The sequence below is a fragment of the Miscanthus floridulus genome, chromosome 8 (assembly GCF_019320115.1).
Source record: "Miscanthus floridulus cultivar M001 chromosome 8, ASM1932011v1, whole genome shotgun sequence".
Taxonomy (NCBI): domain Eukaryota; kingdom Viridiplantae; phylum Streptophyta; class Magnoliopsida; order Poales; family Poaceae; genus Miscanthus; species Miscanthus floridulus.
Window position 1 is genome coordinate 110,340,538 of NC_089587.1, and position 18,116 is coordinate 110,358,653.

Consider the following 18,116-nt stretch of genomic DNA (forward strand, 5'->3'; position numbering starts at 1 on the left):
CCTTGAACTTGCTATATATTGTGTAAGGCTTGAACTTGATGCATCGTGCAAGCATCAGACTTGATATTAGTGTGTAATGTGCCTATGAATATGGCCTAAGACTTTTATTTGTAATATGGCCAAGACTTTTATATGTGCCTGTTATATTATTTTGTGTGCTGATCTTTGATGCATGGTGCAAGCATATGAAATATTGCTATGTGTTGAGCACAAATATTGCTATGTGTTGCATAAATTGAGGAGGGTAACCTCACCATTTCAGTGCAAAGGTGACCATATGCAGGTTCTGTTTGAATCCATCCAACCAAACAGAAAATGGGATGGATCCGACCCCATCTCAGTCGTCCAACCAAACAGAAGACGGATCGAACCTATTCTCGCAACCAAACAAATCAAGGGTTGGAGCCGTCCCCAAAACGTGGGTTGGAGCCACTCCAACCCACTGATCCCACAACCAAACAGACGTAGTCTCTACTCTCTAGGCACCCTCGCTTGGTGTACATCCTGCCTGATTGGTTAGTTGACAAAGATTAATTTTAGTTGAAATGAAACGGATGAGAAAAGAGTAATTTTAGTTCTTCTGAAATGTGTGGACTGTTAAGAGTAATTTTAGTTTTTCTGAAAACGCTACGGAAAGTGCATGGTGCGATGACGAGAAAACTTAAGATGGGTACGAGTCTAGATTACACAAACAAATACATGGAGGAGAGCAACAAGTGTGAGGTTGAGATCAGTTGCTTGCTTGTATGCATGCGCGATGCGCCTGTGTAGATTAGTAGGAGCAAACATGTGTATAGTTAGTGTACTACAGCTGGACTCTTCAAAATCAATACTAGAGAGGGGGAGGTAGAGCCCAGCATGACCTTAAAGTGGCTCCACCACTGGCCTAGCCAACTAGAGGATGTGTTTCGGGAGGAAGAAGTCCAATTTACCTCCTTCAACTATTGCAGCGGTCTGATTTTCATTTTTAAAACATAAATAGTTTTTTTACCCTCCCTCAACTATTGCAGTCGTCCGCGCTTAACGGCACCGACAAAATCGAGGCCATCTACGACCCGGCCCTCATGGAGGAAGTCTTCGGCACGGTGGAGATGGAGGATGTGCGTAAGGTCCTGTCGGTGGCGCTCCGGTGCGCGGCCAGGGAGGCGAGCCAAAGGCCCTCCATGGCCGCCGTCGTGAAGGGGCTGACGAGCGCACGGCCTCACGCTGCCAGCGGCGCTGGCCCGTCGTTGTCCAAGTCGAACCAGGGGAGACCGGGATCGCAATCCTATAGCAGCGCGTACTAACGGTGACAGTAGGATATCTGATTCTGCCGAGCTGCTCGGAGGCTCCGGCTCGCTGAACCTATAGTCTCTACGTACTCTCGCTTGGTATATACATCCATGATTGGTTCACAACGATTAGTTTTAGTTTTTTTTATAGCAAAACGATTTGTACTATTAGTTTTAGTTGAAATGAAATAGATGAGGAGAGATACCTGGCTCATGTGTTAAGGGTGTGTTTGGATGCGAGGACGAGAGGGATGGGATGGGACGGCTCTAGGTCGAGCGGTGTTTTGTCGAGAGGACGTCAGTGGCGAGAATGTCCCACCTAGGAATATTTTAGTGCGACATGGGTTCACTCTGTCCCCGGAAATTTCACGGAAGGGGTTACTCCGAGCACGACGTAAGGCTTTTGTACGTAAAACTCTTTCCTCTTGCTTAAAAAAAAAAGACCCGACGAGCCTCGCTCCGGTGTTACTTCGTTTCTTAGTGCTAGGACATGCTTGTTGTGGACAACCATATGATACCACCGTATTGGTACATTACTACATGAACCCTTCCAAGCAATTTCCATAAAAAACATATCGAGATTAATCCTCAAGGGTTATGCGAACACAAGGTTGATACGTGCCCTTGTAATTCGGATCTGTGATGAGTGAATGTAACGTGATTCGCGTCTTGGTTTGAGTTTTAGTTCGGACTTCGTCGGATTTTTGGGCACCTTTTTTCCTCTGTTCGTACTTGTTCTCGTTGGTGCACAGTTCTTCGTGTGCGTGCTCCAGGTCTGGGCAATCAGTGCGTCAGGCACCGGCCTTCTGTGAACCTTGGTCGGACGCTGAAGCGAGCACCGGCGCCTAGTCGAGTTTTTCCCGTCGCTCCTCTCCCTCCGTTCTTTTCCGTAGCGGGCACCGGAACGTGCGGTGTACACCGCCCCATGGCCGAGCGGTGCACCGTCTAGGGTGTCCCGTGACCAGTTCCTGTCTGCTCGATCTCAGACCCGCACCTGGTTCGTTCGTTTGGAGTAGGAACCGGACTCCAGTGGCAGCAGTTCCGTTGCATCAGTTGCCTGGTCCCGTGACCAGTTCCGTTGCTTTCGTGATTGGTTCATGTTTGCTCGAATGATTTTTCTTTGCAACAGTGAAGTACTACTTCAAGCAATCATTAGCTTATCATTGGAGCATTAAATATCTTCATTTTGCTTAGAGAAGTATTCACAGTTGTGAGATCATTTTGTTCGTACCCTCTCGTTGCTGGATTTCGCGGGTGCAGCGCAGTGCGAGAGCAGCCCCTCCAACCGCGTTTCACTTGTTGCTTGGAATTTCCGGTTGAAGGCTCGGTAATTTCCGGTCCCAATTTCCAGCCCCGCAGTTTTGTCCATGGTTTGTGCATTTGAGCTTGGTTTCGTGTTCCGTCTTTTGCATTGACTTTCTACCCATTTTAGAATTCTATGTAGGTCCTCTCGTCACCAGTTGGCTTAGGTATTTTAGATTTGGGGACGTTTGTTGTCTTGTTCTTAGAGGTGAATTTAGGACAACGACTGAATATTTTGAAAGAAATTTGAGGCCCTCATTCACTGCCTTCTGGTCACCGTTTTTGGTCCTCCAGATTAGCAACCAAAGGGGATTAATCTCCTCCAATCGACCAATCCCCATGTGGAATAGGTGCTCCGAAGGACCTCGATCGCATTGTGTCACACTGACACACATAGTATTGGTACGCGTTGCAGTCGGTCGTTCCTATCTAGCTTCTTGGCATTGGAAAGCAGCAGGCATGACGCGTTCCTGTGACTGTGTGCCGTAGCTGAGAAACAGGCACATGCCCCTGGGGCCAGGGCCGTTCCGTTGCTTTCTCTGATTAGTTTACAGTTGGAACGCATGCTCTGTGGTCTGAGGCTCTGAGCATACTAGTAGTTCTCGACTCCATTCCAGAAACGCTAGTCCTGTCTCTGAGTCAATTCGTTGTGCTGAGCTGCGCTGCCAAATAGTCAAAACAGCAGCCAGCAGGCAGCCAAGTGCCACATTGTCAAAGCAACAGCAGACTACCTTGCTCTTCGTCCATTGTGCAACTTGTGCTTTGCTTGCCCGAGCAGGCCCGGTGCAAGAACGCAAGCAGGAGTTTCAGCTGGCTGCACGTGTGTACGTTCTGGTCTGGTTCGTTTTGCTAAAAAACCATGCTGAAAAGTACCGTTCACTGATTTATTATCAGAGAAAAATATTGTACATGTCTGATAAACTAGGCTGATAAGTTCCTCCATTCTCACTTTTTTTTTGCTTTTTATTCACTGCTATGCTATGCACACATGAACCATTCCACAAAAACTGTTCCTTCTAATGGTTTCTATAGGCCTTCTCCGAAGGTTCCTCATACTAAACTGTTTGGTAGGGAGCCAGAGAAGAGCCCTACCAAACGGTGCCTGAACCTTCTCAACAATTGCTCCTTCAAGGTAAGAATCTATGTATATAAGTAAGACAATTTAATTCAAGGTCTTGATGAGGTAAAACCTTTTGTCCCACATGAGATTTAGGGGATGCATCTATGTAAAGTCTTGCACTCATTTGGTACCTTCTGTAGTAGTCTATGCCATGTTTGCTTATTTCTATTATTGAATAGATATTTATATGTATCCAATCATTCCTGTAGGTAATTGTGAAGAGGAGCATAAGATGATGTAATGTAGTTAAGAGATATGACAGGGTACACTGATGTGGTCCCTTGCATAAACTAGTATAAATCCTAGGAGTGCTGAGTCATTTGAAGCAAACACATGCAAAATTTTACGCTAGTCGGCAGTACAAAGTATTGACACGAGCTGCTTCATCAAAGAAACCACGTTTGAAACGGTTTTGGCTCGAGCTAGAACTCTACCAAATCTGACATAGGCCCCTACCCAAACTAGTATAATTACTGAGTCCCCAAGTGCTAAGCCATCCGAAGCAAACACACGCAAAACTTGACACTAGTCGGCGATACGAAATACTGACAAGAGCTGCTCGTCAAAAAAACCACATCTGAAACTGTCTTGGCTGGAGCTAGATCACTATCAAATGGGCACTAAATCAAGTGGCTATTATTGTTATTAGTGATGATTAAAGTATAACATGGGATGTTGTCAAAAAAAAGTATATCATGGGGCTCGCTAAAATTTAGGTGCCTCAATTTTAGTTTCCTTTCCGGCGATGATTATTGTATATATTTTATACTAAAATTATAGCTTTAGTTCGTTGCAATTTATATAGACATAATCTGTAATTTTTAATTTCGAGAAAGAACTTGTTAGACAAAACCACAAACCCGACAAAACCATATCCGTGTTAGCACAAAGACAATTAACATTTTACAATTGTTTCTATAGTCACACAAGGACAAAAGTTTGAATATTATATGATAGAAAGACAAATAATAAATCACAAAAATAACAATTTACTTGTACTAGTTAGTTATGGGCATGGCTAGCGCCCGGAGGTCCGGATGCGCGTGTCTGGACGCCTGTGCAACCTGCCCACGTCCGCCTTCGCCTCGCCCCTGTCCGCCTTCGTCCTTCTCCACGAGTGCGCTCCGCCCTATCTATGTGCTCGTCAGTCCTAACCCCCTCCTATCTCTCTCCGACTCTCCGCGCGAGCTACACATAGGAGCCGGGATGAGCCGCTGAGGATGAGCATGCCTAGCGCTCCTTGACCTGCAGCCCCCGTCCGCTGGCACCCAGCACCCCCATCTGCCGGCCCCCCGGCCCGCTGTCTACCCCGTCCCCCCCCCCCCCCCCCCCCCACCCCCCTCCTCCGGTTCGCCCCCTGCCAAACAATATAAAACACTTGCAACATAAGACTGGAATGATGAAACATTTGAAACATGCTCTAGCAACATATGTGTGAAACACATGAAACATCCAAAATAAAACACATGCAACTTGCAATATGAAACCACTTGCTGCAACATCAAACTAAAACAAATAAAACATTTGAAACATACTGTTGCAACATATACAACATCTAGATAAAAAACAATTGCAACAAACGTCCAGAAACAGATGAAACATTTTGAACAAATACTTACAACATGTCTCTAAAACACTTACAACATATGCAACATCCCTCGATCTACTTTTGCAACAATAAAATTAACCAATTGAAACATACATCTAAAATGCTTGAATCACTTTACCGCAACCACCCTCCCTCCGCTGGACTCGCTCCAAAGAAGGCAGGCGGCGCGGGCGCGGCTGTCTAAAACGGGACAGCCTCGCTCCTGCCTCCGCAAACAGTCCACCGCGTCGGCCGCCATGGATGCTTCTAGTGCTACTGAAAACTAGAGCAGCGCCTGCCGGTGCCGGCCCCCATTTCCCCAGGATCCTCTCGCCCGCGGCCGCGGGCGCACCGAGCTGCCGTCTCCGGTAAGCGCCGCTCTCGCTCTCTTCACCCCTGTAATCAGTTCCCGATCGAGCAGTTGCCGCCTGTAGTTCCTGGTGTGTGTTTGAACCCGAGGAACCGCCGCTCCATCATTCGTTTCGTTCATGCTGTCTTGTCTGTTGCATTCGCATCTGCTTGGTAGTTTCTCGGGTTCTTGGCAGCGCGGGCTCTCGAATTTAGAGAGTATCGTTCAGGAACGAAGCGAATTCGATCGCTGTTTCATTCGTAGCCCACTGAAATGAGCTTTCCTGTGTGCCGATTTCCCTGAGGAATCCTTCTGCTGTGCCTAGGAAGCTTCTCAATTGTTGTGTCCTGCCATCGACGTAGTAGTGCAGAGGATCTCTCGCTTGCAATTGCAATCGAGGCGCACATTTTTTTTTTCTATATAAAAATAAAAAAAGAGAAGAAAACGATGTGCTCATCAGCCCATGTGGTGGTGCCCATTATTTTTTAGAAATGGCTAAATGCTTCTAATAGGAACTAAGAAGACCTTCGTCATAAACTCAGTTTCTGCCCCTTTTTAGGAAAATGTGAGATTCCGTCTTCCTGCTTCATTTGCAGTGGCTTCGGAAACCACCCAGCGTCCTGAGTATAATAATTAAGTTGACCATTGGGTTTTGGTTTTGCTATATTTGCATTTTGCTTCTCTCACGGTATGATTATCGAAACTACCGGTAGGTGTGTCTAGCAGTTAATCAAACCCATTTATGAGTATATTCTTCTGTCATACTATATTACTATGTTTTTACATAAGCTGCACTTCGCTTGTGCCACCGCCACCAGTCCAGTCCTCCACCGCGCTGCCACTGCTCTTTTTCCCGGTCCGCCGTGGATGCTGCTAGTGCTAGTGAAAACTAGAGCAGCGCCTGCCGGCCCCCATTTCCCAGGATCCTCCCGCCTGCCCGCGGGCACCGCCAGTTGCCGTCTCTGATCTGGTAAGTGCCGCTCACTCGCTCGCTTCCCCCTGTGCTTCCGATCGAGCAGCAGGCGGTACTTCATGCTGTGTGTTGCTTGTTGCTTGAACGAACCGCCGCTCCATCATTCGTTTCGTTCCTGCTGTCTTGTCTGTTGCATTCGCATTTGCTTCCCCACATCTGCGGTAGTTCTCGTGTTCTTGGCAGCGCGGCCGCGGGCTCTCAAATTGAGAGAGTGTTGTTCAGGAACAAAGCAAATCAGATGGCTGTTTCATTTGTAGCCCACCGAAATGAGTTTTCCGGGGTGCCAATTTCCCTAAGAATGTCTTTTTTTGAAAGATAATTTCCCTGAGAATGTTTCTTCTGTGCCTACGAAGCTTCTTATTCTTGGGTGGTGCCGTCGGTGGAGTAGTGCAGACTGCAGAGCATCTCTCGCTTGCAATTGCAACCGAGGTGCCATTTTTTCTTTTAAAATAAAAAAAAATAAAAGAAATCGGATGTGCCCATGAGCCCATGTGGTGGTGCGGTGGTGCCCATTAAGGAAATGCTTCTGTGTTCGAGATCGGATCCCATGTCGTTGATTAGTATGGCTTATGTTGAACAGAAGATCGGCTTTGTCGTATCTACTCCAGTAAGAACTAAGAAGCCCGTCACAAACTCACAGTTCCTGACCCCTTTTAGGAAAATGTGAGTTTTCCTTCTTCATTTGCTTGCAGTGGCGTCGAGAACAATCCGGCATCTTTTGAGTAATTAAGGTGTCATTCGAATTCCGGTGGATTCTAAAAAATCTGGATAAAAAAAATCTAGTATGTTCATTGGATCTATGTCTATACTTTAAAATCCAATAGAATCTAGCTTGTTTGGATGGGATTCTAGGATTATGAGATTCTTTTTATTCCAGATTCACAAAATCCCTTGGGAACCAAACGGGGCCTAAGTTTAGCATTGGGTTTTGGCTTTGCCATCTTTGCATTTTGATTCTCTCACAGTATGATTATCGAAACTACCGGTAGGTTCACTTCATTGTCCATGGTTTCAGCAGTTTGGGGGCCTCAAGTTAATCAAACCAATTTATTCTTCTATTATACTATATAATTATGTTTTGTCATGAGTATGTTCTACGTGATGGAAATGTTTTTCAGAACAGTAGACTTGGTTTCTTCAATCAAGATTAAAAGTTAGAAAACAGTTCCACCACCTGTTATGAGGAAAACAATGTTAGATAATCTACTGCTTCCTTGTGTGAACACACAGCAAGGGAAGACGGCGCCGAAAAAGCCCACTGCTGTGGTACTGTAGCCGCTGCAGAGACAGGCGCTGAACGGCTCACCTACCGCACTGTATCCACATGCAGGGGCAGGCGCCAGAGTCAACCCTGCTGTGTTATCTAGTAACTGTAGCAGCATGACAGCTGTACTATGACTAGATGGATATAGTTATATAAATAATTTGTCACTGCAACTCAATAAAGAGAGTTCAGATTTGCCATCTTTTATACATGGCTCCGACCAACGCTGGTGTCTCTGCTGTGTGTGTATGCTCTGTTCTCCCTCTTCTTCTACCTTAGCCATAGTGTGTGGTCAGACAACGCTTGTCGTGGTCGGCATAGGTAGTGGGTGCTCGGCAACACTAGCGGGTGCTCGGCAAGACTGGTGAGTGGTCGACTCACTTGAGCCGGTGATCCTGTGGGCCAACAAGTGGTATCGGAGCCGTACAAGCGCCGTCGCCGAACAAACCACTGGCGATGACGAACGGTTCAGAGATGGGCGACAATAGTAGCACTGCTGTGGCTGCCCAGCCACGACCGGAGGTCATTGTTCGCACGGTGCGGGAGGTCAGTGGCACCAGTTGGCCGACGCTGACTCGCACCAACTATAGAGAGTGGTCGGTGACCATGAAGGTCAAGCTCAGAGCCCGACGGCTCTGGAATACTATTGACAAAGGCAACGACAATGAAGAAGATGACATATCAGCGTTAGAGGCTATTCTCGTTGTTGTACCGACGGAGTACAGGGAGCCGTTGGAGGCGAAAAGCTATGCTAAGGAGGCGTGGGAGGCTATTGCGGCGATGCGCGTCGGTTCCGACCGCGCAAAGAAGGCGACGGCCCAGCTTCTGAAGCAGAAGTACGCCAACCTCAAGTTCAAGGATGGTAAAACGGTGGAGGATTTCTCCCTCCGCCTGCAGACGCTCATCAGCAAGCTGAAGAGCCACGGCGTCACCATCGACGAAGAGGAGGCGGTCTCCAAGTACCTTCACTCCGTGCCCGCAAAGTACATCCAGATCGCTCTCTCCATACAGACGATGCTGAACTTGTCCACCCTCACCATTGAGGATGTGACAGGCCGTCTATGGGCGGTGGATGAGCGCCTGGAGCAGGCGACAGCAACGAAGGATAGCGACAAGCTGCTGCTGACAGATGAGGAGTGGGCTGCTCGGAGGAACTCCGGGGTAGCCTCCTTCAGCCGCGGTGGCGATGGCAAGCGTCGTGGCAACGCTTCTTCAGAGAAGAAGCAGGTCGACCCCAACGCTTGCAGGCGCTGCGGGAAGATAGGCTATTGGGCACGGGAGTGCCCAAATCGCAAACAGGAAAAGAAGGCTCAGGCTCATCTGGCGCAAGCTGATGATGAGGATGAGGCCACTATCCTGATGGCGACATTCTGTGCACTGCACGACGTCGAGGCCGAGAAGAAGGAAGAGGTGACGACGGTGGAAGGGCCTGGGAAGGTCATGAAGGTTGTCGACCTCGACGAACCGCGCGCCCAAGTCCACCTCGGACGTGTGGGTGGCGAGCAGCAGCAGCGGTGGTATCTAGACTCTGGTACCAGCAACCACATGACGGGCTCCAAGGCAGCCTTCTCCGAGCTCGACGACGATGTTACTAGTACGGTGAAGTTTGGTGACGGCTCAAGGGTGACAATCCAAGGGCACGACACCATCACCTTCAAGTGCTAGAACAGGGAGCACCGCGCGCTAACGGATGTATATTATATCCCACAGTTGCGTTCAAGCATCATCAGCATTGGTCAGCTGGATGAGCGTGATAGCGAGGTACTGATCAAGGATGGTGTCCTCAAGATCAGGGACCAGGAGCAGCGACTTCTCGCCAAGGTGAAGAGATCCCTGAACCGGTTGTACCTGCTCGACCGAAGGTAGAGCAGCCGGTGTGTCTGGCGGCAAGCACACCGAGGAACCGTGGCTGTGGCATGCCCGGTTGGGACATCTCAGCTTTGATGCGCTTGGTCGGCTGGAGAAGATGGTCCAAGGGCTACCCAGATCAAGCACGAAGGCGAGCTATGTGATAGCTGCCTGACCAGAAAGCAGAGGAGGCTACCATTCCCAAAGGCGGCCAAGTATCGCGCGTCGGACACTCTCGAGCTCGTCCACGACGATCTCTGCGGGCCTATCACGCCAGCGACAAACGGTGGTCAGCAGTACTTCCTCTTGCTCATGGATAATTGCAGTCGCTACATGTGGCTGCAACTCCTGACGAGCAAGGAAGAAGCGATGACGGCGATCAAGAAGTTCAAGATGCGTGTGGAGGCCGAGAGCGGCAAGAAGCTCCACGTGCTGAGGACTGATTGGGGCGGCGAATTCACTTCGGTGGAGTTCGCTGCGTACTGCGCGGAACAGGGTGTGGTGCGACACCACACCTGGCCGTACTCGCCACAACAGAATGGCGTGGTGGAGCGATGGAACCAGACGGTGGTCGGCGTGGCCCGATCCATGATGAAGTCCAAAGGCATACCGGTAAGGTTCTCGGGGGAAGCGGTGTTCATCCTCAACCGCGCTCCGACCAAGGCCCTGACGGGCAAGATGCCATTCAAAGCTTGGCATGGACGCAAGACGAGCGTGTCCTTCCTCCGGACATTCGGCTGCATCGGCCACGTTAGGAAGACGAAGCCGAACCTCACCAAGCTGGAGGACAGGAGCACACCGATGGTGTTCCTGGGCTACGCGGAGGGTACCAAGGCGTACCGGCTCTACGACCCACACGGAGACAAGGTACTTGTCTCGCGTGACGTTGTGTTTGACGAGAAGGTGGCTTGGGACTGGAACAATCCGAGCACGGGGGAAGCTGGCGGCTTCACCAGCACCTTCGTTGTCGAGCACTTGGTCATCCACGGTGGTGGAGACGCTGGGGAAGACGTGTCGAGCACTCCGGGAGCGGTGCCAAGCACTCCAGCGATAGAGCCGAGCACTCCTAGGGCAGTGTTGAGCACTTCAGGAGGGATACTGAGCACTCTAGGAGGAGTACCAAGCACTCCTGAAGGGATGCCGAGCACGCCAGGAGTGGTATCGGGAGGTTCTGTAGTGGTGGCGACCACTCCAGAACGGGTGCCGAGCACTCTCGTAGCAGAGCCAAGAGGTCTTGCAGTGGTGCCGACCACTCCAAGACTGAGGCTGAGCACTCCTACAGTGGTGCCGAACACTACAGGAGTTATGACGAGCTATCCAGAAGTAGTGCCGAGCACTGCAACCAGGGTGCCGAGCACTCCAGGTACTGTGCCGAGCACTCCGACGGAACAGGGAACTCTATCGATGCCGATCGAGTTCGCCTCACCTTCAAGTGACATCACTGAGTTCGTGGATGCCTTCCACGAAGGTGAGGTGCGGTTCCATAGGCTGGACGACATCGTCGGCGGCACAGGGCCCTCAGGCCTAGCGAGAAGGCTACTCAATGACCCAGAGCTGATGCTCGTCAGTGCAGAGGAACCACCCACGTTCGCGCTAGCCAAGCGTGATGGAAACTGGCGACGGGCGATGCTGGAGAAGATGAAGGCGATCGAGGAAAATGAGACTTGGCAGCTCGTCGATCCACCTCCAGGACGCCATCCGATCAGCTTGAAGTGGGTGTACAAGGTTAAGCGGGACGAGCTCGGCGCCATTGTCAAGCACAAGGCATGCCTCATCGCTCGAGGCTTTGTCTAGCGCGAGGGCATCGACTTCGAGGAAGTCTTTGCGCCAGTAGCGCGCATAGAGTCTGTCCGTTTGCTACTAGCTTTGGCAGCAACAAAGGATTAGCGCGTCCATCACCTGGACGTTAAATCGGCCTTCCTCAACGGTGAACTAGCAGAAACGGTCTTCGTCAGGCAACCTCCGGGTTTTCCTATCAAGGGAGAGGAGCACAGGGTGCTCCAACCACACAAGGCGCTCTAAGGGCTGCGGCAGGCCCTACGAGCGTGGAACGCCAAGCTTGACGCCACGCTAGGCGAGCTTGGGTTCACGAGGTGTGCAACCGAGCATGCGCTCTACATGCGACGACGGGGGAAGGAGGAGCTCATCGTCGGCGTGTATGTGGACGACTTGATCATCACCGGCGCGCGTGCAGAGGACATCGACAACTTCAAGCGCGAGATGGCAGCTCGTTTTTGAATGAGCGATCTCGGCGCACTCTCCTACTACCTTGGCATCGAGGTGAGACAGGGGAAGGAGGAACTCACGCTCGGTCAGAGCGTGTATGCCTCGAAGCTGTTGGAGTGGAGCGGCATGACGGAGTGCAAGCCATGCATGACTCCGATGGAGGAGCGGCTGAAGCTGACGAAGGCCAGCACCGTGACAAAGGTGGATGCAACACTCTACTGGAGCATCGTCGGCGGTCTGTGCTACTTAGTCCACACGAGGCCGGACATTGCGTTCACCGTGGGCTACGTCAGTCGCTTCATGGAGGATCCTAGAGAGGATCACTGGGCTGCGGTGAAGCGGCTGCTGCGCTACGTCAAGGGGACGGTGGATCAAGGGATCGTCTTCCCCAAGATAGGCGAAAGCAGGCTGCAGCTCACTGTGTTCAGCGATGCAGATATGGCGGAAGACATCGACGGACGACGGAGTACCTCTGGCGTGCTCGTCTTCCTCGGGTCGGCTCCAATTTCATGGCTGTCGCTGAAACAAAAGGTGGTGGCGTTGTCTACGTGCGAGGCAGAGTACGTAGCGACGGCCACAACGGCGTGCCAAGTTGTGTGGCTGCGCTGGCTGCTGGGCGAGCTGATCGGTGCGGAAGCTCAACCACCAGCACTGATGGTGGACAACCAGCCCGCCATCGCCCTCGCGAAGAATCCGGTTCTACACGACCGGAGCAAACACATCAACGTGAAGTTCCACTTCCTCAGAGACTGTGTTGATGAAGGGTAGATCGTCATCGAGTTCGTCGAAACTGGTCGACAACTCGCGGATGTCCTCACCAAGCCGCTTGGACGTCTTCGACTCACGGAGATGATCGGCATGGAGGGGGTACAAGGGATGGCAGTAGGATTAGGGGAAGAATTGTTAAATAATCTACTGCTTCCTTGTGTGAACACACAGCAAGGGAAGACGACGCCGAAAAGGCCCCCTGCGGTGCTACTGTAGCCGCTGTAGAGGCAGGCGCCGAATGGCTTACCTGCCGCATTGTAGCCACATGCAGGGGCAGGCGCCAGAGTCAGTCCTGTTGTGTCATCTAGTAACTGTAGCAGCATGGCAGCTGTACTAGGACTAGATGGATAGAGTTGTATAAATAGTTTGACACTGCAACTCAGTAAAGAGAGTTCAGATTTGCCATATTCTATACAGGGTTCCGGCCAACGTTGTTGTCTCTGTTGTGTGTGTATGCTCTGTTCTCCCTCTTCTTCTACCTTAGCCATAGTGTGTGTGGTCGGACAATGCTTGTTCGTGGTCGGCATAGCTAGTGGGTGCTCGGCAACACTAGTGGGTGCTCGGCAAGACTGGTGAGTGGTCGACTCACCTGAGCCGGTGATCCTGTGGGCCAACAAACAAAAGTAACTTGTAGTTCCTTCAAATTGTGCCCGAATGTTGCTTTAGGGGGAAAGTTACCAATGTGTGCACCTTTGATAATGACAACTGTACATATATGTAATCCCCATTTGTTTGTGTATTGGCCTACTTGTATATAGGAGATATAAAATAATCTTGTGCTGATTTCTATGCAAAATTTCAGGAACAAGATGAAGCTAGTTTTCAGGCATTGGTTTTGGCTATTCTTCATGTCATTACTTTCGTCATCAGAGGGTTTGAGTTCAGATGGCCTAGCTCTTCTTGCTCTGTCCAAAAGCCTCATACTGCCAAGTTCCCTAAGGTCCAACTGGACTGCTTCTGATGCAACTCCTTGTGCATGGAACGGTGTTGGTTGCAATGGAAGGAATAGAGTGATTTCTCTCGACCTAACATCATCAGGGGTTTCAGGTTCAATCGGACCTGAAATAGGGCATCTGAAATACCTGCAAAATCTCAGTTTAAGTGCTAACAACATATCTGGTTCAATCCCTCGAGAATTGGGCAACCTCAAGAAATTGTCAGCACTGTCACTGTACTACAACTCTTTGAGTGGAACAATACCAGAGGAGTTGTTCAAGAACCAGTTGCTGGAGAAAGTGTACCTAAATGACAATCAGCTCAGTGGTTCGATACCCTTCTCGGTTGGTGAAATGACAAGCCTTAAGTCATTGTTGTTGCATGAAAATATGTTGTCTGGAGTTTTGCCCAGTTCAATCGGCAACTGCACCAAGTTGGAGGAGCTGTATCTATTCGATAATCAACTGAGTGGCAGTCTTCCAGAAACCTTGAGTGAGATCAAAGGCCTCAGGGTTTTTTATGCTACTAGCAATAGCTTCACGGGTGAGATTCCTTTCAGTTTTGAGAAGAACTGCAAGCTGGAAGTATTCATCTTGTCATCCAATTATATAAAGGGTGAAATTCCATCATGGCTAGGGAATTGCAGGAGCTTGCAACAACTTGAATTTGTCAATAATAGTCTGTCTGGCAAAATTCCAACTTCTCTCGGCTTATTGAGCAACCTCACATATCTTTTACTTTCACATAACACCCTGTCCGGGCCGATCCCACCTGAGATTGGCAACTGTCGGTTGCTGCAGTGGCTAGAGTTGGAAGAAAACCAGCTAGAGGGCACTGTTCCCGAAGAGTTGGCAAATTTACGGAACTTGTCAAAGCTCTTTCTTTTCGAGAATCGCCTCATGGGAGACTTCCCTGAGAATATTTGGAGTATCCAAACCCTTGAGAGCGTCCTTATTTATAGCAACAGATTCACAGGGAAGCTACCTTCAGAGTTAGCTGAGCTGAAGCACCTGCAGAACATTACACTGTTTGATAATTTCTTCACTGGAGTCATACCACAGGAGCTGGGTGTTAATAGCCCCTTGGTGCAGATAGATTTCACAAATAACAGTTTCGTTGGTGGTATCCCACCAAACATTTGTTCAGGAAAAGCGTTGAGAATTCTGGACTTGGGGTCTAATCATCTCAACGGTAGCATCCCATCCAATGTTGTGGACTGCCCAAGTCTGGAGCGAGTCATTGTCCAAAACAATAACCTTGATGGGTCTATCCCACAATTCAAAAACTGTGCAAATCTAAGTTATATGGATCTGAGCCACAATTCCTTAAGTGGTAACATTCCTCAAAGCTTCAGCAGATGTGTAAACATTACTGAGATAAACTGGTCAGAGAACAAGCTTTCTGGGGCAATACCACCTGAAATTGGAAACTTAGTGAATCTGAAAAGACTTGACCTCTCACACAACATATTACATGGTTCAATTCCTGTGCAAATTTCCAGTTGCTCCAAGTTGTATTCACTTGATTTGAGTTTTAACTCTTTGAATGATTCGGCCCTCAGCACAGTAAGCAACTTGAAGTTTCTGACACAGCTACGATTGCAAGAGAATAGATTCAGCGGAGGCTTGCCTGAGTCCCTCTCCCAGTTGGAAATGCTTATTGAGCTGCAACTTGGTGGAAACATTCTTGGGGGTAGTATCCCTTCATCATTAGGACAGCTGGTGAAACTGGGTACAGCCTTGAACCTTAGTAGCAATGGTCTAGTTGGTGATATTCCACCACAATTGGGTAATCTAGTGGACTTGCAAAACTTAGATTTGTCATTTAATAATCTCTCAGGAGGCCTTGTTACATTGAGATGTCTAGGTTTTTTGCATGCCTTGAATGTTTCTTACAACCAATTTAGTGGACCAGTCCCAGATAATCTTCTGAAGTTTCTGAATTCCACACCAAATTCTTTTAATGGAAACCCAGGCCTCTGTATCTCTTGCAGCACCAGTGATTCTTCTTGCATGGGAGCTAATGTTTTGAAACCTTGTGGTGGGTCGAAGAAAAGAGTAGTGCATGGCCAATTCAAAATTGTCCTCATAGTTCTTGGTTCATTATTTGTGGGAGCAGTTCTGGTACTTATACTGTGTTGCATCCTTCTGAAATCTCGAGATCGGAAGAAGAATACTGAGGAAGCAGTCAGTAATACGTTTGAAGGTTCCTCATCTAAATTAAATGAGATTATAGAGGCTACTGAAAATTTTGATGACAAGTATATCATCGGTACAGGTGGTCACGGAACTGTTTACAAGGCAACACTGAGGTCAGGAGATGTTTATGCTATAAAGAAACTTGGGTTAGGTTCATACAAAACCATGGTTAGAGAACTGAAAACACTAGGAGAAATTAAGCACAGAAACTTGATAAAGTTGAAAGAATTTTGGTTCAGACGTGATAATGGATTCATACTGTATGATTTTATGGAAAAAGGTAGCCTTCATGATGTTCTGCATGTAATTCAGCCAGCACCAACTTTGGACTGGTGTGTGAGGTATGACATAGCTCTCGGCACCGCCCATGGGTTAGCATATCTTCACGATGACTGCCGCCCTGCGATCATTCACCGTGATATCAAGCCATGTAATATACTGCTGGACAAGGACATGGTGCCACATATTTCAGATTTTAGCATTGCAAAGCTCATGGACCAGCCTTCTACTGCTTCACAGACCACTGGAATCGTTGGCACCATTGGATATATGGCCCCAGGTATGGTTGAAACAAAGCACATTCATAACTGTTTCTTTTTCCTCACAAGCATGTATACATTGATTAGAAATTTAGGATTCTGAAATGTCTTGTGTAGCTGAAGCAACTATTTGAAATCTCCATGTACTAGAATTGTTTGATTTGTTTCCAGTAATCTGAGTGCAAGCATACACATTACCAATTACATCTCAAAAGTTCTGATAGAAGATAAAAGTCATGGAGAAGCTTACAAACAGTTAATTCCTCTTGGCGAAAGAAATTCACAATATAAACATTTGGAAATTCAATTTGCCAGATACTGTCATGTTATCTTTTTTTATATATAAAATACTACACTTATAAGATCTGCTGGTGTACTTGTCATCTGGAAACTATGAAAAATTGGTCTTTTCAGAATACACACCGATGCACATACCTAATGAGCCTGCGCTGTCTTGCAGAATTGGCGTTTTCCACCAAGAGCAGCATGGAGTCCGACGTATACAGCTACGGCGTGGTGCTACTGGAGCTACTCACCAGGAGGACGGCGGTGGATCCCTCGTTCCCCGACAGCACGGACATAGTCGGCTGGGTGTCGTCCGCGCTGAACGGCACCGACAAAATCGAGGCCGTCTGCGACCCGACCCTCATGGAGGAAGTCTTCGGCACGGTGGAGATGGAGGAGGTGCGCAAGGTGCTGTCCGTGGCGCAACGGTGCGCGGCCAGGGAGGCGAGCCAAAGGCCGTCCATGGCCGCCGTCGTGAAGGAGCTGACGAGCGTACGGCCTGCCACTGGCTGCCAGCGGCGGCGGCCGGTCGTTGTCCGAGTCGAAGCAGGGGAAACCGGGATCGCAATCCCATAGCAGCGCGTACTGGTAGTAGGATTTCTGATTCTGCCGAGCTGTTCGGTGTTACGACCGGGCTGCAGTATTCCAGGCGCAAGCCCATTAGTGGCTAAGAGAGCCCGTTTGCATATTTAGTTTTATTTCTCAATTTTATTCATGGAAGTATAAATACTTGTAATCAGGCACAATTGGATTTTAAGCAAAAGTAATCATATTACTCGGCTTCCTTAGGGAGTCGGAAGTTTGCCCTAGGCGCCTCTGTTCTCTTCCTTGCGCGTGAGATCACGGCGCCCCGCCGCTGATCCTCCATCTTCAAACCACGTCCAACCATCACCCATTCGTACAACCTTCGATCCATCAGAGGGAGAGCACCGGTCCATACCAACCTGGTATCAGAGATGTCGATCCCCCTGCCCTCCACCACCGTGCCACCGCTGGCCGCAACCGCGCCGCCACCTGCGTCCACCACCGCGCCGCCACCTGCGTCCTCCTCCACGTCGGCGATGGTGCCGACGCCGTCGCTGCCGATGGGCGCTGCCGGCTGCCCCGCGAGTCATCTTCACGCCCGAGCAAACGACGGCGGCCATCGTCGATCTCAGCAATGGCATGGCGGAGATGCGGCTGACGATGCAGTCCATCCTCCAGTACCTCCACCCGTCCGATGCCGTCCTACGCAGCACCACCTCAGTCGTCCCTGCCGCCTTCCCAGCAGATGCTGCCGATCTCGTACCCCTACGGGATGCCCACCGATGCCAGCCCATCGTCTTCCACCTCTACGCCGCTGCCGTCGACGAATGTCCCGATCCACAGGATCCGATTCCCAACATCGCCATCCCAGATACCAGCATGGGCCCTGGGGCAACCCAGCACCGTTTATACCACGGCCCCTGT

At 49.5% G+C, this 18,116-nt stretch overlaps 1 protein-coding gene across 2 annotated transcripts; it reads left to right on the forward strand.

The window, feature by feature from the left end:
• Positions 1-5,553: 5,553 nt before the first annotated feature.
• On the forward strand, positions 5,554-17,341 carry LOC136473252 (receptor-like protein kinase). Of its 2 annotated transcripts, none has more exons than XM_066470934.1 (3): positions 5,554-5,649; positions 13,512-16,402; positions 16,843-17,341. In XM_066470934.1, exons 2-3 carry the CDS (start codon positions 13,519-13,521, stop codon positions 17,241-17,243), a joined length of 3,285 nt encoding a protein of 1,094 aa, XP_066327031.1. In that variant the 5' UTR covers positions 5,554-5,649; positions 13,512-13,518; the 3' UTR covers positions 17,244-17,341. The 2 variants fall into 2 exon arrangements, with proteins under 2 accessions (XP_066327031.1, XP_066327030.1); XM_066470933.1 differs by lacking the exon at positions 5,554-5,649 and adding an exon at positions 6,507-6,600.
• Positions 17,342-18,116: the final 775 nt, after the last annotated feature.